This window comes from Symphodus melops, assembly GCF_947650265.1.
Source record: "Symphodus melops genome assembly, chromosome: 21".
Classification (NCBI taxonomy): Eukaryota; Metazoa; Chordata; class Actinopteri; order Labriformes; family Labridae; genus Symphodus; species Symphodus melops.
In genome coordinates, this window is record NC_136711.1 from 14208593 (window position 1) to 14233471 (window position 24879).

Consider the following 24879-nt stretch of genomic DNA (forward strand, 5'->3'; position numbering starts at 1 on the left):
TGCTTTATTCGCTCTGCTTTTTGTTATTTATATGATGAAGGAACAGGGATACGTCAGGGTCATTCAGTGTTCATTTATCTTTTTATGTTGTGTTCTGAGCCAAGCTACTATAGCCAGGCAGCCTATTGACCATATTCACACAGCGGCCATTTGCCTTGATCTCATGCTCTAGGTGGGAAGCTCAAATGCTGTAATGTTAATAAACTGCTGTTTTCCAAGCTTCAAGTAACAAAGAAGAGAGAAATTCTAATGGGAACATAATGCCAATTAAAACTGTACTCACCAGCAGACCATATGCAGCTGATTCTACAGTTAGCTAAAAGTTGGATAAAAGCTAATCATATTTTTTGCAACTAAAACAGGAAAAGAACAACAGGGACTGCAAAAAGTCAGAGACAAAATGGCAAAGGAATATTCCTTATGTATAGCAGAGGGTAGATAACTGACTGCAAACAATAGCTAACTGAAATATAAGCTAGTTAGTGACTAAATGCTCACATAAGCTTGATAAGGCAGTTTATCAGATATATTGTTAGAACTTAAAACATGTCCTGCTTTCCCATTTGATTTTCATTAGCCTATCAATTGTTTGTTTTAGTCCCCTATTTATTTGAAAGTAGCAAAATGCTATTCATTGTTATCTTCCAAACAATGTATATTGCAACGTTTTATAAACACTTTGAGCTTTCCACTGTGAGCATGAGGTCAGGAAAAATGGCTACTGAAAATGGCTAACCGCTACATATTTGTAATCCCCTCCAAGTCTTAAATTCTTATAAATTCTGATGCTTTCTTTTTATGATATCAATAAGCATTAGTATTGCCCCCTGTTCATTAGTTTGAATGCCATCTCTCTTTAAGATTAATTGAAGCTAAGATAAAAGAACATTGCTCCCAAGAGTGGCCCACTGTTTTATATTCATGTTGGTCTGAAAACGGTAACAGTAAATCCTCTAAGTTGTTGTTAAGCCTGCTGTATTACCATATGGGTGCCATTTCCATGGAGTGACAGACCCCCCCTGGATCAAACGGGGACTATTGATCCTGCAGCACTCCATTTCAAGTTAATTGTGCTTGAAATGAGGTGCACACACTCAAGCATACCTGCATTGGGAAGGCTTTATTTATTTATATTTGTCAGGAAAGCCATGTCAGATAAACACAAAATATTCAATTCATGTCGTATTCAATCTTGCTCAAATGAGGCGGTTGTGCTGAAGTATGCTTGAAATGTGGTTGAACCAGATTGAATCAGACTTTGATCCTACAGGCAACATGTTTAACAGTGGGTCGACAAAAAATATGCTTGCAAAGCAAAATTAACCCCAAAAGTGGAAAAACCCCAAATAAGAATGGGATAATCTGTCCCCACAACCCACTTCCTCCTTCCTCACAGAGCTGGAGACATAAGCAAACTTGTGTTGCAATATTTCAGAACGGGTCAGGTGAAATCTGGCCTCTTGCTGACCCCCATTCCCTCCGACGCTAACAAAGCAGGCTCTGAGGTAACCAGGCATGAAGAGTGCCTGGCAGAACCGAAGAGGCTGGAAGCGCCGGAGCTCCTCTGCAGACGTCCTGCTCAGTCTTTAGTGTGATCATGTGCCAGATTATGACTTTTGAATAGACGCTGCAGCCTACAAATCATTTCTCTCTCTCTCTCTCTCTCTCTCTCTCTCTCTCTCTCTCTCTCTCTACAGCATGGTGGACTGATAGTAGGGCGATTTTTGAGAGAAAAAGGGGCATGTGGGTTTATATTCTTCAAACACAATCAAATCAGAACAGATCAAATTTCATCTTGAAGATATTTCTTTGCATTACAGAACTATGTAATGGGGGCTGAAAGCAGATAAGACACTATAGGAGACATGGAAACTACTTCAAAGACTTCAAAATGCAGGAATAAATGATTAAGAGCAAATCCACGGCAAACACAAAAGCAAATTGAGGTTGGATTTAGATCATTTCTGATTTTCTGTTTGACGCACATTTCTCTCTACGCAAGTCTTTCATACAGTTGCAGCGAGCTTGGCCTCGTCCGCCATCATAGATGACGGCACTTAAAATAATCTACGTCATGCTATGAAAAACTTAAAATTCTGAAAAATGTAGCACAGCAAGTGATGGGCAGTATAAAAGGATTTAAAAGTTAAAAAGTCATTCACAGCTTTGAGTGTAATCCAGGCAGCCCACTGCCAGTGACTGCATTGGATCTCACCCCTCCCTCCTTCTGCCCCGGGGCCACTGCACATGAGAAAAAAAAAGCCAGCAAAGCCCCATTTATAGACCTAACCCCTCCCTCAGTTTGTTTATAAGCCTATTCTTTTATAATAGTATATATAAATAAGTGAAACTGTGTAATGGATCGCATTAAACAGGCAGGCATATTGAGGCAGGATTTAATTTGCATGCCAGATTACCTTGCGATTGGTTGGGGCAGAGCCGCAGGGCAGCCTATTCATTAATAGGATCTAGTCTCTTCAAATCCATTAAGTCAATTGAACCCATACATAATCTGATTTCAGAGGCACCATGTAAATGTTGTACTGGTACGCCTGTTCCACAATGGGCCTTTGCTCTCCCTTAAGTGCAGCCGTGTGGTTGTGTTTGTTGGAGCTAGGAGTTCTATAAGGCATCTCCAAACCTAGTAAATACAGAAGATAGTATTTGTAACTATTATAACTTTCCCTGTGTTTATTATAACTGTTATAACTGTTTTTGTAGATTGGTCTATCATTACATGTAGCTTTCAAACCTCCCAAGCCTATTTCCAACTCCTACCAAGTTGTGAAGTTAAATGTTTAAGAAATGAAAAGTTATAATCAAGCTAGCTGAATTAAATGAGGCTGCTTCAGTTCAGTTTTTTTTTCTACTTAGAAAGTTTGAAACATCTAATAAGACAGGTTGAGATCATGTTGTTACATAAATGTATAGCTTATCTCTTTTGAAACATGCTAATTCACAGATATTGCAGACACATCACTGCATAACACCTGGTGGTATGAAAGAGATGATGCTTTCTGCCACTTTTAGTTTATTCTGACTGTCCAGGTACGATTCATTTATGCCTCATAAAACAGAATAATTGTCAAGATTTCTAGATTGTGTTATACAATAATACCTTATATTACATGCTGCAGTATATGGCCTACATCCGTGCTTGTGTGGCTGGTGCTCAGACCTGAGGAGGGGGAAGACTGCTGGAGGCGCTTAGAAGACAAGACCCGACATAGTCCAGGTCATGCCTGAGTGACCCGACAAGCCCCAAATTTACACACTGTACACATCTCGGCATCTGGGCCAGCAGGGAACCACACACATGCACACTGCATGGATGTGAAGAGAGGACAGGGACTGACCGTGGGGAAATCTGTACAGTTTATAATTGGGAGAGAGACTGTAGCAGGAAGAAGAGAACCATAACAAATCTACACAAGGGTGCATGAGGCTAAATAGACCTGAATGTGTTAAAAGAAACTCAGAAAGTAGGACGACTTTTGGAATAGAGGAACAATAAATACATTTTGGAGTACTGCTATTGAAGATCAAACTGGCTAACATACTCCATTAAAGATCTCTTTCCATTTATTTTGTTATATTTTTACATTAATACTAGCTTATACCTTTTAATCATTTTCGTCTTTTTTTTTTTTTTTAAAGAGCCTTTTTTTATTTACAACATCTCAATTTCTGTTTATCGCTATAAAGAATAAATCTATGGAGCATTTGTAATTGACTGCAATGTTCATGCAAATTCTTAAATAAAGAGTCACAGTAGGAGGCAGTTAACTACGTCTCACCTGAAGACTCATTTACAGTCTTTTAACTGTGCAGCAGTGATTTCTGTGTCGGGGATTTGTCACCTCTGCTGTGAGGTCTTCCTGCTTTACAAAACACACAATGGTGCAAAAATTAAATCCCTAGAGTAGGATTTAGACACTTATATAACTCCCCAATTATAAAGTTTTTTTTTCCCTTCAAGAAGCCTCAGTGCCCTCCCTTCTGTTTATATGACTCACAAATATCTAATACTGAACTGTGTATAATGCCAGTATGCCCACATGACTGCAGAAAAGGCTCTTTTGCTTTCTGCCCGACTGAGTCAGGCATAATGGGAGGCTTGAAAAGCTGCAAGCTTAAAACCAGCGCTGTCTTGACAAAGCCTTGGTGGCTTGCTGGGAAACTGTGCGTCTGAGGAAAGTTGCCAATAAAGTAATTTTCAAGAGCACTCAGCATGCTTTTTAAAGCTATCAAATGGAACCCCACCCACACTGGACGTTAAATACTGTACTCCTGCGTGGTCTAGTTGCTGACAATGACAAAAGAAATGACTGTAACAGGGAAATTCAAGAGAAAATGCAAATATTTGAGTATTATTATTGAGCGTCAACTGGCATTAATTTGGCTTTATTTGACATAAGAAAAAATCCAAAAAGTATGCATGTAGTTCAACATTAAACCTGTTTGAGATTGTAGAACATAATTTCCAAACTCTGAGCATTAAACGTGTGGAATAAGAGACTCCATTCTTCTGGGAAAGCTTTCCACATGATTAAGGAACTCGGTTGCAGAGATTTTCTCACGTTCGGCCACAAGAGCATTAGGAAGTTCACAATCTGATGTTTTGGTGGCAAGGCTTTGCTCCAGTTGCATTCATCCACGAGATGTTGAATAAGCCAGTTCAACTTAGTTCTTGAGTTCAAGGTTGATTAGCATGCCGTGAGATATTCTTAAAATCCTTGATTTATTATTTGAACGACATCAATATGAGACATCAATCAAAACTTCCAAAATGTCAAAGAGCATGCCTTGAAATGCGTCTTATTGAAGAGTTAAGGTCAAAAACCACAACATACTTCATTTTTAATCATTTTGAGGAAATCATCAAATCCTTCATATATAATAACTTTTGAACATGTTCATTTTGAGAAAAATGGGCTTGTTTGGAAACTCAAAAAGCAGTCCCAGTGTAAATCTACTCTATGGCTGCTTCTGAAGATTTCTACACATTTTCAGGACAGCCTTTCCAAACTTTCCAAACTTGTCATTCTGATTTGTCCCTCACAGTGTGATGTTTCCTCTGTCGGATGTGAGGGAGGGGGTCTCTGAAGGCAAGACATGTAAAAAGAATTCTGTGTTCGTAAGGTTTATAACATATCCAAGATGGGTGGGTGTAACAGAGACTGATGCTGTAATGATAGTTATTTGCCTTTATACCAATGCTATGTGTAATTGGATGTGTCCACAGGTGAATGAGGAAAAAACATGAGTGAGAAGAAAAGAGTATAAAGCAGCTTTGTTTTTTGAACAAAGATCACACTGGTTGTTCACAGGTTGCTGGATGTAAACGTTGTCACCCAGTCCTGCTCACCTGTCCGCTGCGTTTTACACACATCGAGCTCAGGAGGAATTTTTTTGCCAGGCGGCTGGCATGAAAAAGTCTGTGTATTGTCCATTTGTGTTCACACATGCAGCTTAACCATTTGTGGGGGATTTTGAGGAGTTTTGTGGATGTGTAAATACAACATTGGATATCACGTCAACATACTCAAGCGTTTAATGTACTTCTCATATATCATCAAATAGTAAAACACTAAAACTTTCTGTTTTAGTGTTGAAAAAAGACGACAGCTCGAACAGAACAAATAACAGATACTCCTGTCTACTAAGTATCAATCAAATTACATTTAAACATGCTATACATCCATAAACTTGATAAAGAGCAACGTAAGTAAACCTGTTATTCACCTTTACCTTTTCTCTTTCAAAAGACATAATTCTTCATAAACCACGTTGCCATAGAGAGGTCCCAGTTGCCCCTACCTGTCAGCTCAAACCTCCCCCTTCTCCTCACTTCTTAAATTTCAACCCACCTTGATGTACCTGTTACCTGTCTGTGGGTGGTCCTTCTGATTTTAAAACAAATCCCCCTCCCCCTACTTCTGCAGATCCAGGAGTATGTAAAGTTTATCCGATTCCAGGAGAGGCTGCCTTCTTGTTTTGCATTTTGGTATGAAAGGAGCAGAAAAAGAATCAAGGGTGGGCACACAGGAGGAGGGGAAAAGTCCCCCCGGCCTTGCCTCAGGACCACCTAACCTGTGGCTTCTGTTCCTGACCCCATAATGTGTGTGTGGGAGGGGGGATATTACCTTTTCTCTGACAGTGCTTCCCCATATTCCCTGACCCCACAGAGACATTACAGTGGGCAAATATAAAGCAGGGTTTCATGAAGCCTGAGCTTATCTGGGCTCTGAAAGTATGTGAGACATGCCTGGGAACAAAAGGCCGTCTCTCAGCCTGGGAGCGAGCCGGGGGGATCTCTTTCAGCAGCCACAGATTGCCCTGTGTTTTCTTAATTGACAGACCCCGGCCACATTTGATAGAAATGACATGCAGCTGGCAGGCCGCCCTGGCCGTCCAGGTAGACCACCTTTCAGCAGGAAAATTGTCCTCAATCTGCTTCATAAAGAGAGTTCGAGGGAGGTCTCAGACTCTGCGTCATAAATGTATTCAGCTGCAGAGGGTTAAGGTCGATCAGCATTACACCTGCGTGGGAAAAGTTTGGAAAAGGGTGGGCTCTGCTTTTCTGAGTCCCAGACTTGGTCCCAATTATTTATTTATTAACAGCAAAGTTTGAAAATATGAGAAAGTGTGCTAATTGGATCAATAAAGTAACTATCTATCTATCTATCTATCTATCTATCTATCTATCTATCTATCTATCTATCTATCTATCTATCTATCTATCTATCTATCTATCTATCTATCTATCTATCTATCTATCTATCTATCTATCTATCTATCTATCTATCTATCTTATACTTAATAATTGTTCTAATCCACACTCTTCCCTTTAAAGTTTCAAATGGAAATATTGCTATGGTATTCTGTCATACAATGCTGTTTTGCCTTTATGTTTGTTTGTTTTTTTAGTGTTTTTCTCTTTCTTATTACTAATCTTTTCTTATTGTATTTTCCACACAGCACCTTTATTTTACATCATATTCAATCTTCTACAAACATGTCTCCATTTGCACATTTTCTAATCTTTGTACATCTTGTTTTTTAAATGTAAGGTTCTGATTCTTACGATGCTTGTGCGATAAGAATAAAAGTAACTCTAATGTAGCTGCTGGATTTAAGTGTTAGGTGACCCTACAGGAAGCTATAAACTGTCTCTCCCCACTCTGAGGAAAGTATGTCCTCCGCTGGCCAGATACAGTAGTGCACCATTGTCTTGTTTTTTTCATGACCTGTCAATCAATAACATTTCTATAGTATTGTTATTTTATTAAATTCAAATTGGTGTGCATTTATGTCTAAATCTTTTTTTTCAACTGCAATTGAATTTGTGCTATATAAATAATGTTTAATTTATTCAATGAGTTTAAATCCAAAAGATGTGACCTGATTTACGTATATAATTCAAAACGTCAGTAACTTTCCGTGGTCATTCATGAGGAAATGGCAAAAAAGTAATTCTAAGTGTACAGTTTAAAAATTAAAAAACTATAGTCCTTCTGTTTGAATTAAGTCATTGGTGGATGTATGGCTTCTGTCCTTCTGTCTGATGATGTTTCCTGATATTTTGGCACTTTTACTTGTCAGTATGATCAACGTTTTTGTTGTTGTTTGGACATTATTAATTAATGATGTCCTTTCACATTCCTTTCCTTTCTACCTATGTTGGTGAGTTTTATGTAACTCCCTTTTATTTATGTTATCAATTGGAAATCCCTCACTGTAAAAAATCCCACCAGGACTGGATTCAGATTAGGCTCCTTTCAGTTGAAAAACAAAAAAGTATTTTACTCTTTGTCTCTGTATAGTTTTGTTATGACTGATTGTAGCAAAAGAATCATTGAAAACATACAGTGATAGTAGTTAAACATAAGAAGAGCTACTTTTGATGTTTTGGGACAGGCATAGATAACTTTGCCTCTTCCTTCCAGAAACATGCAAATGAATCTCAGTGTGTGACTGTAACGACAAACGGCAACACAGACAGCAGAAAATGCCTTTGTCACGGCACATATTGTCAAACCTCGAGTGTGCGCTTAGAAGCCAAGCCTCCCAAAGGTCCGACCTCCTCTGAGAATAGAAAGAGGCCATATGGCATCCATGTCTGAAGCCCCCGTGATCCACACAGCCTGAGTCCCCATCCGGTGCAGGCAGGAAAAAAAGGATTTCAGGGTGCCAAACGTTGCTGGTCCCCTGTGGATATCAGTGAGCCATGAAAGATAAGAAACGAGTCATCCAGGACAGCAACTCCATCAGCAGATAAGGGCAAAAACACTATCAGCTTCACCTGAACCTCCGCTCATCCACAACGGACTGATATGTTCAAACTTTACAGCCCTCAACCTAGATTTGGAAATGTGTTGGGGTTTTTTGCCTCAAATATGATTAAATTATTTAATAAAAACGTTTTTAGAAGTATTTTGGTTCCTTACATACTAAAGATCATCCACCTTGTGGCTGTGTGTTGCTACTTAGCCTCTGGTTAGACTTGTTTACTGCTTGTCTGAAGTAACCCTCCAGATTTAGAGGGTTTCCTTTTCCATACTATATAATCTTTTATAACAAAATCAAGACAAGCTTTTTTTTTCGTTGAAATAGTGTGAACAACTTGAACACATGGAACTGTTTTTGATTAAAATAATAATAATAATAATAATAATAATAATAATAATAATAATAATAATAGTAATAATAACCTGACCCATGTTCCAGAAAATATCTTCTTCAGTAAGGACATTCAAGTCGACCTGCTGCCTCACGTCTTCATGAGCCTGGTGCGCCCTGTTATGGAGCTCTATTGGATAGGATAGTTGAAAAGAAACAGGAAACATTGGGGGGAGAGTGTAGGGGATGACATGCAGCAAAGGGTAGGGGTCCGACTGAACCATAGCCACTGCCACGGGGACTATAGCCTTTGTACATAGGGCCCTCGACACAACTGCCAGTTAATGCAGCCCCCTTTGCCTGCATTTTTAACAGTGTCTTTTTCTTTTTTGCTCATTTCAATCACGGCTTAAACATACTGAGTTATGCTGTACCTCTTCAGTAATGTGTTTATTTACGTCTGCCTTTTTAGAGGAACACATTGCTCAACATTTCATAACCTCACTTTCTACACTCCGCGGGAAAATAGGGTGGAAACTGTAGAAAGGACACAGATATAAAAACATGTGGTCATTTCATAACTAAGGCATGAAACAATGGATCAGAGAGAGAAAATATCAGCATGCATATAATGCAAATAAAAAAATCTAGTTCTTGACACGAAATGAAGAAGGAATTCTGTCCAAATGTGAATACCTGATCTAAACAGTGAAACCCACCTCCTTGCTAACACTCTTGACATGTTTCTGATGATTATAACTGGAATCCAGAAAATATTTGTTCAGAAAAGATGGGTCACAACTCTCCTCCCCTGCTCTACAGATGCTTCTCGGTTAATGAAGTAACAACAAATTGGGCCGCAGGCTAATTTGGAGTGGCGTTTCCTGGCCCCTGTTGGCCCATAGAGATGTGTTTCATTTTCTTTTATCAGTGATTCAGTCATGTGGATTTACGCATGGACGCCTCTGTCTCCCCCAATCGCTGTGCTAATGGAAACTTCGTTAATGTCATTAATCTGCAAGCCGGGACACGCACTAAACACATATTTTGCTGTTTGTTCTCCATTTGTCAAATGATCGCTTCCTTTACGTCAGAGTTTCTAGGGAAGCAATGCAAAAGAGAGAGACAAATAATCCACATAGTTTGTTATTATTAGTTATTATTTCACTCCAGCCGAGGATTCTCTCTGCATTCCCTCAAAATCGTCATCCAAAGATAGTAAAGTTTCATGATTTGAAAAATAGGAGCACAATTTAAGCCTCTAATGGCTGCCGAGAGTATCGGGAGTTGTTTCTCTTTGTCTCAAATCCAATCTTAATCTTCAATACAAAGTAACTGATGAGACAGCCTCCAGCATCTTTCAGTGTCCACTAAGCATAACAAGATGTGAACAGTGATTATGGCAACGCTGAACTCTGATCTCGGCTGGCTGGAGGACACAAGTTCAGCACAGTTACTTACGATTTAGCCGCCCAGATTAGTCGCAGGGCAAAATGCCCCTGCCAGGACAGATCCTCGTCATGCTTATTGTATACATATTCTCTATTAGGTAAATCAGTGTGTTTATATTGCAGACAAATTGAGTGTGGCTGCAAAAGCTTGGCCTCTGGGTGTTTAGGATTGGGCTGAACTCCTGCCAAGGTCACCTCTTTATATAATAGCAGGCTTAAGGCTAGGAGAAGTGAACGACTGCACCTGCTTTTAAAAAAAAAAAGAGAGGAAGAGACAATGAAACATAATGAGGATAATCATATCATTTCTGGGGGGGTTAAAGTGATAAGGAAGTACACATTTCAAACTGCTCTACCTCTAATATTCAACAAACAAGAAGGTTAACTCTGAAAGCCTTTACCCTAGTAGGATACGTCTACAGTCACAAGAGGGTACATGGCAAAATAGTGGTAAGCTCAGCAAATCAATGATAAATAATACATAACATTTACGATGTGGATTGGTCAATTCACTCTAAAAATATAGCCGATTAACAAAAACTTATAACAAAGGAAAAACAGCTAAAAGATAGCTTAATAACTGTGAACTTTTGTGACGTCCTTGGCCATTTGAGTTTTACTGTTGTTCTGTTTCAGAGCTTTGGCTTCCCCTGGTGGTCAGTAATGGCTTACTTGTTGGTTACACCCACCTACCTACCACTGGTTGTTGACTGGCTTCAGCCAAGTGGAAAGCCAAAAAAAATTCTGGCTTTCTTAGTTTTCTTGCTCTCTCCCTCTGGACAGCCAAAATAAAAATAATTATGTAAAAGTTAGTCCAGTGTGTGAACCTCCTTTTATCTGGTCAGAATACTTATCTTAATGTTAAATCAATTCCCAGGTGAGGTTTAGTATGTTGTTTTCAATACAATATAATAATATTGTTGACTGATATTATCACAATGCGGATATTATAGAGCCATTATGGGCCTATCATAAATATACTGGTATGTGTGTTCATGTTTTCATGAAATATTGGAAAGAGGAGGGTAGGTAAGACATCATGCAAAGGGTTGAGGTCGGATTCAAATCTTCGGTGGCTGAGAAGAGGATGCTAGCCTTGCAACATGAGCGTTAGGCTATGACTTCCCCAAAGAAAACATATTCTAACCAAACAAGAACAATTGGTTAATCACACCATCCATGATGCTCTGTTCCTGCAAAATAAATAACAAATATGTCTTTGTGAGGACATACATAATGTTAGTGATAACTACAAAAGTGTAGCTAGCGAACCATGTGCTTCCTGCCCAGTCTGGGGTTAAGAGCGCAGCAGTTAACCATGCTAATGGTTCTGACAGTCATGAGTCTGAGAAACTTCAAATATCGTTTCAATAAGGAAACAACCTGAAGAGATGCCGAGTTCATCAACACTTCTGAAATCCTCTCAAACTGAGCCCGCTGACTGTTCAGATTCCAAACATACATGTTTATTCATGCTGATTTTTAAACTCCTACATTATTTCTTGCTTGGTTGATCGACATTTTGACGGCCGCGCTCACAAAGCCACTTTTAATGTTGTCATTAGTTCTGCTTCTCTGGTGGCCAAAAGATGGATCCCTAAGTCACAGAATCCAATAAGGTTGTATGTGAATGGTTGGAGGAGATAAACTACATATTATAAATGACAGAAAGACTCATTCACTGATGGAAGACGGGAGGAAAAAGCCTGTTAATTAAAAATATGAAAATGAACAAAATCTCTGACACAGTTTTGGGCTGATATGAACAGCTACACAAATTCTCTCTCTCTCTCTCTCTCTCTCTCTCTCTCTCTCTCTCTCTCTCTCTCTCTCTCTCTCTCTCTCTCTCTTTTACAAAGATGTGAAGTCGCCTAAACCATTTTCTGATTGTTTTCTTGAGTAGCATCAGTTACATTCACACATGCTTCAGATGGAAGTATTACCTTTTGCAGTATCTTTACGATCATATCTATTGAGATTTCATGTGAAAAATTAAAATCATATATCCATATTCTGTTAATCATTCATTTCAAGAAGCGCAATGGTTAGTGCGGCGCCCCCTACAGTATGTACTGTATGGAGTCTATAGTCCTCTGACAAGGGGGTTTGAATCCGACCTATGGCTAGTGTCATTCCCCAGTCTCTCTCTCTCCCTGATTTCTGACTATATCAACTATTCTATCTCTCAATGAAGGCACAAATAGCGTGAGAAAAAAAATCTGTTCCGTTGTCTGCCTGAAAAGTCAGTCGGATCCTCTAAGTTATATGCTTTACTTGTGCTTTCACTCCTTTGACAAATCCGAATGTTTGCTGTGAGAAAAAGAGGGTAGAGTAAGAGAGATGGCAGCATCCTGAGTGGGTGATCCAGCAGCTACAACACACCCACGAAGGAGACTCAGTAAATTACGCATCTGTCAGAGAGGACTTTGAAAGCAGCCAGAGATTCAACTCAAATGAATTCCTACTTTTAATAAGTACAGTATATAACACACTGCCAGGGGCTAAACGTGGCGTACTGAATGAAATGGACCACCTTCATTGTTGTGCCTTGGTATAATATGATCAGTTGCTATTGATCAATAATTTAGACAAGTGCTAGATTATTGACAGGAAGACAAAATATGTTGGGCCGGCAATGTTACAGAAATCTCCCCATACACTCAATCACTGGAACAGAAATTGCTCCATGGTATATAATAACACAGCGATGTTTCTTTTTCCCCCTGCAGATCAATGCTAATTGAGGTCCTACATGATGAATGTAGTCTCAAATCTTTTTTAACCCGCTCACTACTGAGAAGCAACAAGGCGGGCAGTGTCTGAAGAAGGGATCCATGAATTATAGTTCATAGTTTCAATCCTATCCCTACAGTAAATTAAAGTTTCTTATCAGTGTTTGTTGGTTTAAGGACATAAAGTTCTAATCTTTTTTTTACATAATGTTGCCTCTCCCCTTTGAAAACGAGATGATTCATCTCAAGGGGCTATCTTTCAATAAATTGACTAATCTCAAGGAATAACATACAGGATCCACTTTCATTAAGCTAAAACAACAAGGAAACTCCTGCTAAATTTGATGCATTTGGTATTGCATGTCCTTGCTGAATAGTCCTTACATTTCACTGCACATCTGTATGAGCATGTGACAAATAAACATCTTCAATCTAAATTTGAGAAACTACTGGGAATTTAAAAACACTGTGCCTGAGGACAAAAGATGAGATTTCTATTTCGCATCTTGTATTGTTCAAATGAGGAAAATGCTAAAAAGAAAATCTGATATTCTTGCCCCCAGTGTGTGAAAAAAAGAATTTGGGTTAATATTAGCAGCAACGTAAATCTTTGCCTGTGTATTTTGATGCAAGGAAAAAGGAGAAGGTTAATTTTTATTTATTTTTGTGGAGTAAAGTGAAAACTAAACCATCTTTGACTCTTTCTTGAAATGGAAGAAAATGTCTGGTAAATATTTTCATCTACTTCAAACTAAAAATCCCTGTACAAGCATTATGATTTAAGAACAAAAGGACATCAGCCTTTTGGCACCATTAGAGAATTTTAGAGGTCATATGCTGTCCAGACCATATTTGATCCTTGTGTTAAATGCTAAAAGTGCTCAATTTGGGTTGATATTGAAAACTGGAGCTCTTTTGCTTCATTTATTATTCTGAGGACAGAAATGCAAACTTCTCTATTTCTAGAGCTTTTGCTCATAATGTTCTAATATTTCTTTAAACATTGGCATATAATATATATTTTTTATTAAATACATCTATTAAAGAGAAGGAAAGAAAAGTATTTCATGTTGCATTTTTTGTTGGGTTATCAAGAAAAATTAGTAACCTGTCCGTTTTTAATTCTGTCCTGAAATGTGAGAACTTTTTTTCTCACGTTGGAAAAAGTTTACATCCACTAAGTGTGATCCCTTAGCTTCATTTCCAGATTTACTTTATAAGTAATAACACTGTAATGTCTCCTCAGAGTCTCAGAGCTGCGATATGATAATCAGCAGAGCTGATAGAAAGACACTGGTCAATCCCTGAAGCCCTCCAAACGCCACTCTCTGTTGATGCACATTCAGCATGTAGACAGCATGCAGCAGATGGGCTAAACAATGCCATCAATTGGAAAATAAACCTCCAGAACCAGAGTCAAAACAGATAAATATCTTGACTCATTGCTGCCACCTTGTGTCCATTTAAGTTTTAAAATAACAAAGTGAAGAGATTCATTTCTCTTTTTTTAATTCTGTTTTTAGTTCCTGGAACCTTTTTTAAGTACCAGGAACCTATTTTAAGTACTGGGATTTTTTGTGGTACCAGGAACCTTTTTTAAGTAACAGGAACTTGCATTAGTACCAGTACCCTTTTTAATTACCTTTAAGAGAGTCCCTGCACCTTTATAGTTCCTTGAAGACAAGACCATGAACCTCTTTTAGTTCCTGGAACATTTTTTAAGTATCAGGAAACTTTTTTAAGGACCAGTAACTTAAGTCCCTGGAACCTTTTTTTAAGTCCCAGGAACCTTTTCTAAGTAACAGGGACCTTTTGTGAGCATCATGAACTTTCTTTAGCCCTGTTGTTTAGTCCCAGAAACCTTTTTAAGAATCAGGACATTTTTTAGTCCTTTTATTTTGTCCCATGAACCCAGGAAGCCTTTGTAAGTACCAGAAACTTTTTTTTTAGTTTAAGGGAGTTAGAATTAGTTCTTGAAGAGTATTTTTTGAGAGGTTCCTGAGAACAAAAAAAGTTCCTGGTACTTACAAAAATGTCCTGGTATTTACAAAAGGTTTCTGGTACTTATAAATGGTTCCTGGGACTAAAACAAAGTTCCTGAAACTTTTTCAGTTCTTTCTTTTTTTTAGTTCCAGGAACCTTTTTTAGTTCCTTGAAGAGAATGACCTTTTTTTAGTTCTTAGACTCTCTTCGGTTTAGGAATAATTGAAATATGAGCCACATGAATTTCATTTCTTTGCTTTTAAAAGCTGATCGGGAAAGAGACATTTTATTAAACAGTTTTACATAATAAATAAGTCCAGAAAAGTCTATACTTAAGGAAAATAATTTCTCATTACCTATAACAGTAATTTTCAACCATAGTCCAAACAAAGCTGACACATCCAGTTGCACTTCAAGTAACCTGAGCAGGTTGTGCAACAGAATATAGTTGTACACACGATGATAAGCATGCTCTTCTATCGTATTCAAATACAGCACACAATTTGGGGTGCGGATGACCTCGCGGAGGGTATAGTCTTCAAAGAAGAAAGTCTGGCATAGTCCGGCCTGTGGTCCCTTTCCTGAGTCTTCTAACCCTCACTTTCTCTCTCCCATGTTTCTACTTTATCCACTGTATCAAATAAAGGCAAAAGGCCACTAAAAAAAACAATAATAATAATACAGCATGCAAAAACACCAACCTTCACAGTTCATGCAAAGTTCAGAAAATCAGTTTATTGTCACACAAATCTTGGACATACATGTAAACTTTAAAAAAAACTGTCTTTATAACGTGTGCGCAGCCCTGTGATTGACAGGCCTCTTGCCCAATAGGGCATTAACACTTTTCAGTAAATAAAGGCGTGAGAATTGTTTTAAGAGAGGAAAAGCTGCAACTTTAAGTGTACGGTAATCACGTGACAGCAGATCTGTTTTGTTGTATTCGTTTTAATGTTATTTTTTCTTCTTCCTGTTACTGTACTGTTATGTTACTATCTCACATTTGCAGTACATCAGGACTCTGCTGTAGTCCACTTTAAATTTGTGTTTCCACTATAAATGTAACACACGTTTAATATCTCTTTCTGCATGATAATAAAACATTCAAAATAAAATGTCTCTTTTGTTTTTTTACAGAGGATAGGTGACAACCATCTTTTTATTTTAAAATGTAATAATTCTTAAATAATTTACACTATATAACTTGATAAGTGCATTTTAACACAGGTACATTTGATAAAAAAAACAGAGTTAAGGGGTTTAACAGGAAACAGTCATTATAAATTCATTTCTTTCAACCAAACATCGGGCTCTCCATGCAATGTATTTATGTTCATTATGGATTAAAGGGTACTTTCACCTGCGTCACAAAACACAAACATTTTCCCAACGATCTCTGGAGGCATCTTACCACGCAGGTGGAATTAATGTACCGTCTACTGTCAGAAAAAGAGCTGCTCAACAGTTTTTAATGAGATATGACTGTGAGCTCTGTGAATAATCCTGAGGAGCTGTGAGATCTCAGTCACAGTCAGTACTGTTTACAAGACTTCCTTTACCTTCATTTTGACAGAAAAAGTGAGAATAACTCTTTAAAACTATCAGATTTATGCAAAGGAAATGTTTAATTAAACTCAAACATTACTTTGATGTTTCTAAATGAAACATAAGATATATGTAATGTGTTTTTTTTAATAAAGAAATTATACACAAAGTGAAATATGTACTTTGTTTGATAACAAACACCACTTCACATTGCTCTTTTTTCAAAGACACATTATTACAACACGTCAGATTTACAACAAAAAGAAGCAGTGCCAGTTTTTGGACATGTGGCAGCGATTGTTAAAAGTTCATTGCTTTCTTTAGTCACTTTGAAAGTAGACTTGATTTCAGTTCTTAAATATGCATCTGTCAGCACATTCAAGCCAGGGCTGATATTTTTGACACACAAACTTTGAGTGCTCCGCATCCAGGTCTTCTTGGATTATCTTGAGACAAGACATATCACGTCTTTCTGGTGCGGCTGGATGTGAAAAACAAAAGGTGGGAAAAGGTTGATTACTATTAATGGACTGGATTGCGGCTGGCATTATGGGTAGAAAAATGACCAATAACAAATTCAGTGTTGTTAAATATATATGCCACACACTTTTGGAGATACGAATGTCAAGAGTCTCAAGTTTATTTTACTCACCTGTGTGCTCTAGTTGGACAGATAGACAGCACCTCCAGTTATATCTGGAGATTGATAAAAGGAGCAAACCCAAGCACATCCTGAAGAAGCACCAGAGCCCTCTGTAAAGGCGGTTCAACATCTATCACAACATTTCGCTTCCGCAGAGGATCTAGGCTTGACTCGGTCACGTTGTGACAGTGGTTCACCTTCAGGGACTGCAGCTTGGGGCAGTACTCTGCAAGAGTCCTGTGAGCACAGCATGAACATGGTCTTATGGATAGGTGCACAAGTGAAGGTTTGAGCATCGAAGGCACAAAGTGAGCAGGATTAGACTTGAAACTAAGATGTCATGTACCTGATGGACTGGTTCCTGACCCGCAGGCAGCCCGTCAGGTCCAGCTGCTCTAGGACCCTGCAGTTTTTGGCCACTTCCTCCACTGACTCGTCAGTGATGTTTGCGTTGACCGCCAACGATAGAGACCTTAACTTCAGACACTTCTTGGCCAGATAGCAGATGGCGTCATCCTTGAGCTGGCGGCACGCAGTGAGGTCGATCGACTCGAGCCCCCCGCAGTGGTCAGCCAGACTGCGCAGGGACAGGCTGTCCACCCACTCGCAGTGTGCCAGGCCCAGATGCTGCAGGTGCATGCAGCTTAAGGACACAGCCACCAGGGAGTGCCGCGTGAGCCAAGCACATCCGCCCATGTCCACTCTCTGCAGATGCTGGTTCTGGCCGATCACCGGCAGCAGCTCCTTGTCAGTCACCCAGTCAGAACAATTCTGCAGGGACAGGCTGTGGAGGACTTTATTGTCCTTTAACATGGAGCAAAAGGCTTCCTTGGGAATGGATGGTCCAATCTGTGAATAACACAACCAATCAAAAAATATATATATTTTCCCAAAACCTGACAGCACACCACAACAGGCTTAAAATGGTAGTGTGCAGGACTTACCGGGGACAGATCAAAAGTCCTGCAGTTTGCTAGATACACCTGGATGAGGCTGTGAAACTGCTTGCTCACCCTCTGCAGGCTGACGAGGTGTTGCAGTGGCAAATAGCACAAAATATGTGGGACAAGTACATCCTCCCAGGGCAAGTCCAACAGATCACATCTGAAAGAATGTAAAGCTTGTTTTTACAGTTGTACTTTGATACTGAATGTAAGACTAAAAGAGAAGCAATCACGTGAGTTGTGTCACATTAGCATTACATCAACGTTTTTAAGCTACGATATGTTTCATTAAACGACTTCATCTACCATACATAAATAAATAAAGAGCAAGCGCAACCTGCAAAGCATCTCAGGTTGTTTTTACTGGCAAGCTTTGGATGCTAGCTGAGCAGCTAGCCTGCCTATCTAATGCATTTTAAAACACAACACTGCATTTTATTAAGGGGTACTTACGTTGCTATCTTAGCTTCTTCGTCCATTGTGAGTAATGGTTGTTACGAACAGTTTTGAAAGAGGCGTTGTTTTTCACATAAATGCCAACATATTGTGTTTTCCTGAAGCATCTTGCGAAGCATTTCTTGAGGTGTAACCCAAACCTAATGCTGCCTTCAGGTGCAGTCGGGATAATTTAGATTATTATCGTTGTAAAACATAGACTATAGATATAAATGTATCTATACATAAATGTGTGGCAAACACGGAATATATAAAAGACACTTGTTAATATGGCTAAAAATGCAAAAGGCAAACGGTTAAAAATACATTCAATTTCCCTCTTTGTTTTAGTTTGTAAGCAAAATGCCAACATCTGCGCCACTGTGGCCTTCTTGTGATTTATTGCCATGTTTTTTAACATAACTATTTGTACTACTTTTACATAGTCAGGGTATTTTTTGTCATCCAATATTTCCCATGATGACACGTTTAAAATGACTAAATGTTAATTATTGTAACGGACACATAAATGAACTTGTAGTTGTGAATGCAACACTGGCATGTTTCCGGGTTTACGTTTGTAATCACGTTAAATGCAATGTACATCATTTTATATATATATATATATATATATATATATATAGAGAGAGAGAGAGAGAGAGAGAGAGAGAGAGAGAGAGCCCTCTTATACTGGAGTAATAATACATGAAGCAGCACTTGTTGTTGTTTTTTTGTTTTGTTTTTACAGGTTGTTGTTTGTTTTTTTTAGAAAGTTGCAGTGTGTGTGTTAAATAAAATAAATGAGTAAAACGATTTAGGAGAAAAGCATTTCAGTCCTGTTTGGGGACAGAGTATGTTTACAGATTGTTATGTGTATAAGTAGGCCTGTACACACTGATTTTAGACTATGAAGTCTTTCTCAAACTGTTTCACGTGTTGTCTCTTCTCTCCCGATATGGGATGCAGCTACAGCTCTGTAGCCTAAACAGTATGTTTATTTCGAGTTTTGATTTCCCAATGACATCAACCTGTTCCCATAAAAGCAGCCTGTTTCCCTGGGATACGTTGAACAAAATGACCATCCTGCCAGCTCACCTCTGCCCAGGAGAACAATGAAGTCATTCATGCTGAACAACTGCTGACCCATGAGTTATGATTCAGTGAATAGGATGAGCCAACAGGATAGCCGAGTGAATACTCACTCTTGACTGACTACAATCCCATATACAAGCCAGAGTACAAGCATGGAGAATAAATCAATCTATGATTTCTCTGCTGAGACTCTGGACGGACGGCTGGTTCCGCTCTGTGACTACAAGGGGAAGGTGCTGCTCATCATCAATGTTGCCACCTTCTGAGGGTCAACTATAGAGGAGGTAATAATCTGCAAGAGCACTGATTGATTACTGTCAGATCAATTTATCTCATAACATATAACTAGTGCAGCGGTTTTATTGAGAGCTGTTAATTGTGTCCTGTTTCCTTTAGTACCACCGACTGAATGCACTGATGGAAATGTTTGGCCACCTCAACTTCACAGTCTTGGGATTCTCTTGCAATCAATTCGGCCTTCAGTCACCTGGTAGGTACACTGCAGCTTTAAACACAATGATAAAATATTCCTGTACTCTGTATACATCAGAGGATAGTAACTGTGTATTATACACTAGTACTTTATGAAGAACCATTCTGAGGTGTTCATGTTCATGTTATGATACATTATACTCCTATGTATTGTACTTTTTATCAACTTGTTTTAATTTTGGTTTGCATTTAAAAATGTAAGTCTTATAAGATCCAAAACAACATTGAAGATTGGAGAAAAGTTTTCACCTATAAACACTGACTTCCTCTTGTAAATTATTATTGCTTTATTGGGAAGACTCAATGTCCATTTAAAAGACATACAACACACACAAAATATGTTACGTATATCAAGGCCCATTTTTCACAGAAAATTGCAAAAGTGTCATCTGAAGTGTGAAAAAAGAAAATTTGTGTTGAGAGATAAAGAATCATATGGTCAGATTTAACTTGTAGACCCTTTAGCTACACATGGTATGTATGCGTTGAATCAAAACAAGTGGATTAAAGCGGTAAATAAAAATCCCAGTGGAATCAATTTTTTTTTGACACTATTACATTTTACACATCCACTTTTTCTTTTTTTCCAAACTAGACTGTTATTGCAGGACACATACTTTAATTGGAGTAACTTTTACAATTATATTCAGTTTACTTTTGAACTTATTTTAGGACTTTCAATACTTCCTCTACCACATCATTTTTTAACAAATGTACTTTGTGCTTTTATTTTAAACAGTTGTTTGAAATAACGTACACAAATTAGTGTTAGGTATAGCTATACTGTGTTTCAAACATTTAAGTCAACTTATTTTTCAGAGGTGAATCATGAAACCCTCAATATCCTTAAGTATGTGAGACCTGGAGGAGGATTTGTGCCGAAGTTTCCTGTCTTTGGCAAAGTTGAGGTGAATGGACTAAACGAAGAGCCTCTTTTCACATATCTAAAGGTAGTGTGTTCTGTGTGTGTAAAATTGTAAGAGTAACGGATAAAACTTTATCCATTTAGTATATTTATGCTGCGCCTGTTTTCTTGTCTTGCTCATTTACCATTTGCCACAGGAATCCCTCACATTTGTGAACCCCGTGATCGGAGATACAAAGAAATTTTTCTGGTCTCCAATCAAAGTCAATGACATTCGATGGAATTTTGAGAAGTTCTTAATCACTGCAGATGGCATGCCCTTCAAAAGGTACGTCTGTGCTCAGAGATCTCCTGTATGACAACAATCACAATCTTTATAATGCTTTCCATTTATTGCAGATATGAACTTCATTGTCCTATTGAGATAGTAGAGAGAGACATTGCAGATCTTCTTTGATGGATTATCTCCCATTTAACCGGTGGCAGAGTGACGATCCCCCAGTAAATGCCCTTATGCACCTGAGCTGGATCCGATGGGAAGAGGAACAGAGGCTCAAGGCTTTCATGCATTCACCCTGAGAACCAGTTCTCTTCAGCCACTGGAGGAGATTTCATTTGATCATCAAACCATCTTACAATGTGATGATATCTGCCTCAAATAAATGTTTAACAATAAGTAGCAATAAAAAAGAAATAAACTAAATCTTCCATAATGTGTGGTTATTTGGTCGTCGCTTCTGTTTTTACTACTTTATGAACAGGTTAAAGCAAAATGGGTTTATTATTATTATTATTATTATTATTATTATTATTATTATCATTATTATCATTATTATCATTATTATTATTTATCTTTTTATTTTTTTAATCTCGTTGCAATGTGTAACATTGGTCCTTATGCCGACCCATACTTTTAGTCTGGCGCATGCGTATTTCTCCGTCTGTCAGACCGCAGCATCTAGTAAACATGGCTGGTGTTGGCTTCCGACGGTGGGCCCCAGCCCTCTCTAAAGGGAAAGGTTCTGGCATTGCAGGCCTTTTGTCGATTGCTAGAGCAGGTAAGCTGCGTTAAACTGTTCGGTTGAAGAGTCCGTTTATTTTTGTGTAACATAAACATCAGAATTTAAAGTTTAAAGTTTCGCATGGACGTAACCTTGACATGCTAACGCTGCTATGAACGAGCCTGAGCGGCCGAGGACATAATGTTTTGGTTTGTGTGACTTGGTTTATGAACTTTTTTCCCCTTTTGATATTTTAGCCTCTGGTCCCTCAAAGGATACTATACTTGGTCCGTATCCCAAAACCCCCGAGGAGAGAGCTGCTGCTGCAAAGAAGTACAACATGAAGGTTGAAGACTATAATCCATTTCCTGACAACGGAGAGGGGTGAGCTTTTTATGTATCTATTTACAGAGGATATCATTCATTAAGTCAATCACTTCAAATGTGTTATACATTCTCTAAAGATGTAGATCAGGTTTAACGCATTCATTGTTTACTATCTATCACCACAGCGTGAATCATCAAGGACTCGTTGTATTGATTATTAACACGTCTTTGTGTTTGTAGCTTTGGTGATTATCCACAACTACCAAATAGATCTCAGCATGAGAGAGACCCCTGGTACCAGTGGGACCACCCTGACCTGAGGAGGAACTGGGGAGAGCCGGTAAGAGACCGATGTCGTCTTGATTTCCTGCTGTTGTGTTCACATTAGGAAAATGTTGTAATGTGATTCAGATATGTTAAAAAAAATAACAATTATTTACCGGCCTGTAAACATTATTTATGGACCTGTTTTTTATTTATTTTACATTATATCACTCTTTTTTTGTCATTCAGACGTGTTTCAATCTTTATTTGTAAAGCATCAATTTATAACAGGTGTTATCTCAACTTTGCATATAAGCAGGTTAAAGACCTTACTGTTTGTCTGTAAACATTAACAAAAGAGCAGTTAAAAAGAGCCATGCTTATCGTTAGGTTTACAAAAAGTAGGTATAAGACATTACTTATTGCTATATTAAAAGAGCCCAGTTTAATCCGTCATAGCGTGGCAAGAAAAAAACAACTTCCCTTTTAACAGGCAGAAATCTTAAACAGAGCCGGGCTCATGACGGACCAGCCATCTGCTAAACCTGCGCTGGTGATGTGATTCAAGATTTGTATTTGTCACATGCTCGTACAGATATGCAGTAAAACGTAAGGACTGTTACTTGAGGCCACGCAATAACAATAAACACTTAATTTAGTAACACACACATGCATACAGTAAAATTTGATGTAAACAATAAAAAGTAGTTATTTGAATGTACAAAATAATAAAATATAGACTGTTGTAAACTGTGTAAAGTAACCAGAGTCCAATAAAATAGTAATGTACAAAGTACTAAAAAAAAAAGGTTTATTGACTGTACAAAATATAAAAATATATGTTGTAAAAATAACAATGGTTTACCGGCCTGTAAACATTTTTTATGTTTTTTTTTTCTTACATTAAATCACTGTTTCAGACTTCAGAACTAATACTTTCTTGACTATCAGTGTCGATGACATTGTGAGCGCTTCGTAGAAAATATGATTTAGCCATTTCCAAAGTGAGTCTAGACTTTTTGAGTTTGCAGTATGTATACAAACAGACGCATACATTCTCATAGTTAAACAGAAGGTTCATTGTATAGAGAGTTAAACAGAATCATATTTTCAAAGCGAATCTGTTCTGATGAGCAACCAAATGCAATTAGTTTGGAAAGCCGTGCTGACAAACTGCTTCTGTACAATTATAATAATAAAAAGACATGGTTCTGCATTCAACATAGGTGGTCATTACTTTGTGAGTTTGCCTGTGACAAATTAACAGTGATGATTCTCTGTCTATTTTTAGATGCACTGGGACTTTGACATGTACATCAGGAACCGTGTGGATACTTCTCCCGGCCTTTTGCCCTGGTCCTCGATGTGCAAACAGCTGTTTGGTAGCATCGCCTTCATGCTGTTCATGTTCTATGTTGGGCAGCAATTTAAATCTTACCAACCTGTTGTAAGTACAGACCCATGCTGGGATTATTTCTGTGTGCTATGTAATATTTCCAGGAGACGAGAAAAGAGTTAATAAAGGATAAGCATTTGTGACACTAGCTCGATACTCTGGCTTATTTAGTTATTTGTTTTTGGTCTTACGTAGACTTCTGTGGTTACATATCCCATGCTAGGATAATGCACCTTAACATCACTGAGGTGCATTAAAAGTTTGGGCTGAATACCCAATACAGTGAATATATTTGAGTGACAATTAGCTGTTAATTCGACAAATTGCACTTAGTATTGCAAAGCTGCGCTCAGACTTGATGATTACAAAGCTATCTGGACGTATCTAAAAAAAATGAGATCTAGGAAATTAATTCAGTGTGAAAAAGAACATTTGAAAACAAGATTGTGTTTGTGATTTAATGAAACTTACAGAGCAGTTTGATCCTTGTGAAACCTTAAAAAACCTTACAGTTTTTATCTTCACAGGTTTCGTTTAAGTAACAGAACTAAAGACACAAAAAAAAATCCACCCCTGACTCGCTTATGTGAACATACCAGAGCAATGTCATATCTTATAGCTCTTCCCTGCAGCCCTTATTTTCACCTGAATCCTTTAAATCAGATAATCGCATCATACGCAGCCCACAAAATGGAACATTAACGCTCATTTAAGGCAATCTTGTTTATTGTAAAATGTCATTTTTTGAAGGTGCTGTGTGGCCTGCTGATCAAATGTTTTTTTTTATATTTTTTTTATTTTATTCAAATAACATGCACCTTAATCAAAGTGTTGTTCTCTCCTCCAGGCACCGAAACAGTATCCCTACAACAACTTGTACCTGGAGTATGGAGGAGATCCTGAAAAACAACAAGAAGAAGTCAAGAATTATGAAATTTAATTCTGATTCTCCTTGTGTGTATATATATTTCTGTCCAGAATAAAGATGTTAACACTTAAATATGGTAGTGTGGCTCTTGCTTTATGTTGGAAAATAATTTCACCCTTCAGTTTTGGTGAGTGGAATTAAAAAAAAAAAAAGCATATT

General features: G+C 38.1%; 3 protein-coding genes across 4 annotated transcripts; 2 read left to right on the top strand and 1 right to left on the bottom strand.

The window, feature by feature from the left end:
- Positions 1-15503: 15503 nt before the first annotated feature.
- fbxl15 (F-box and leucine-rich repeat protein 15) lies at positions 15504-18545 on the bottom strand. 2 transcript variants are annotated; one of them, XM_079333801.1, is made up of 5 exons: positions 18374-18545; positions 17921-18080; positions 17323-17825; positions 16986-17213; positions 15504-16814 (listed from the first exon to the last, which is right to left on the bottom strand). In XM_079333801.1, exons 1-4 carry the CDS (start codon positions 18397-18399, stop codon positions 17024-17026), a joined length of 879 nt encoding a protein of 292 aa, XP_079189927.1. In that variant the 5' UTR covers positions 18400-18545; the 3' UTR covers positions 15504-16814; positions 16986-17023. The 2 variants fall into 2 exon arrangements, with proteins under 2 accessions (XP_079189927.1, XP_079189928.1); XM_079333802.1 differs by lacking the exon at positions 18374-18545 and adding an exon at positions 18258-18365.
- Positions 18546-19539: 994 nt separating this feature from the next.
- On the top strand, positions 19540-21507 carry gpx9 (glutathione peroxidase 9). Its single transcript, XM_079372738.1, has 5 exons — positions 19540-19731; positions 19844-19937; positions 20759-20889; positions 21002-21132; positions 21204-21507. The coding sequence occupies exons 1-5, from the start codon at positions 19600-19602 to the stop codon at positions 21259-21261; spliced, it is 546 nt and encodes a 181-aa protein (XP_079228864.1). The 5' UTR covers positions 19540-19599; the 3' UTR covers positions 21262-21507.
- Positions 21508-21713: 206 nt separating this feature from the next.
- ndufb8 (NADH:ubiquinone oxidoreductase subunit B8) lies at positions 21714-24792 on the top strand. Its single transcript, XM_079334143.1, has 5 exons — positions 21714-21862; positions 22063-22189; positions 22373-22472; positions 23688-23843; positions 24640-24792. Exons 1-5 carry the CDS (start codon positions 21730-21732, stop codon positions 24730-24732), a joined length of 609 nt encoding a protein of 202 aa, XP_079190269.1. The 5' UTR covers positions 21714-21729; the 3' UTR covers positions 24733-24792.
- Positions 24793-24879: the final 87 nt, after the last annotated feature.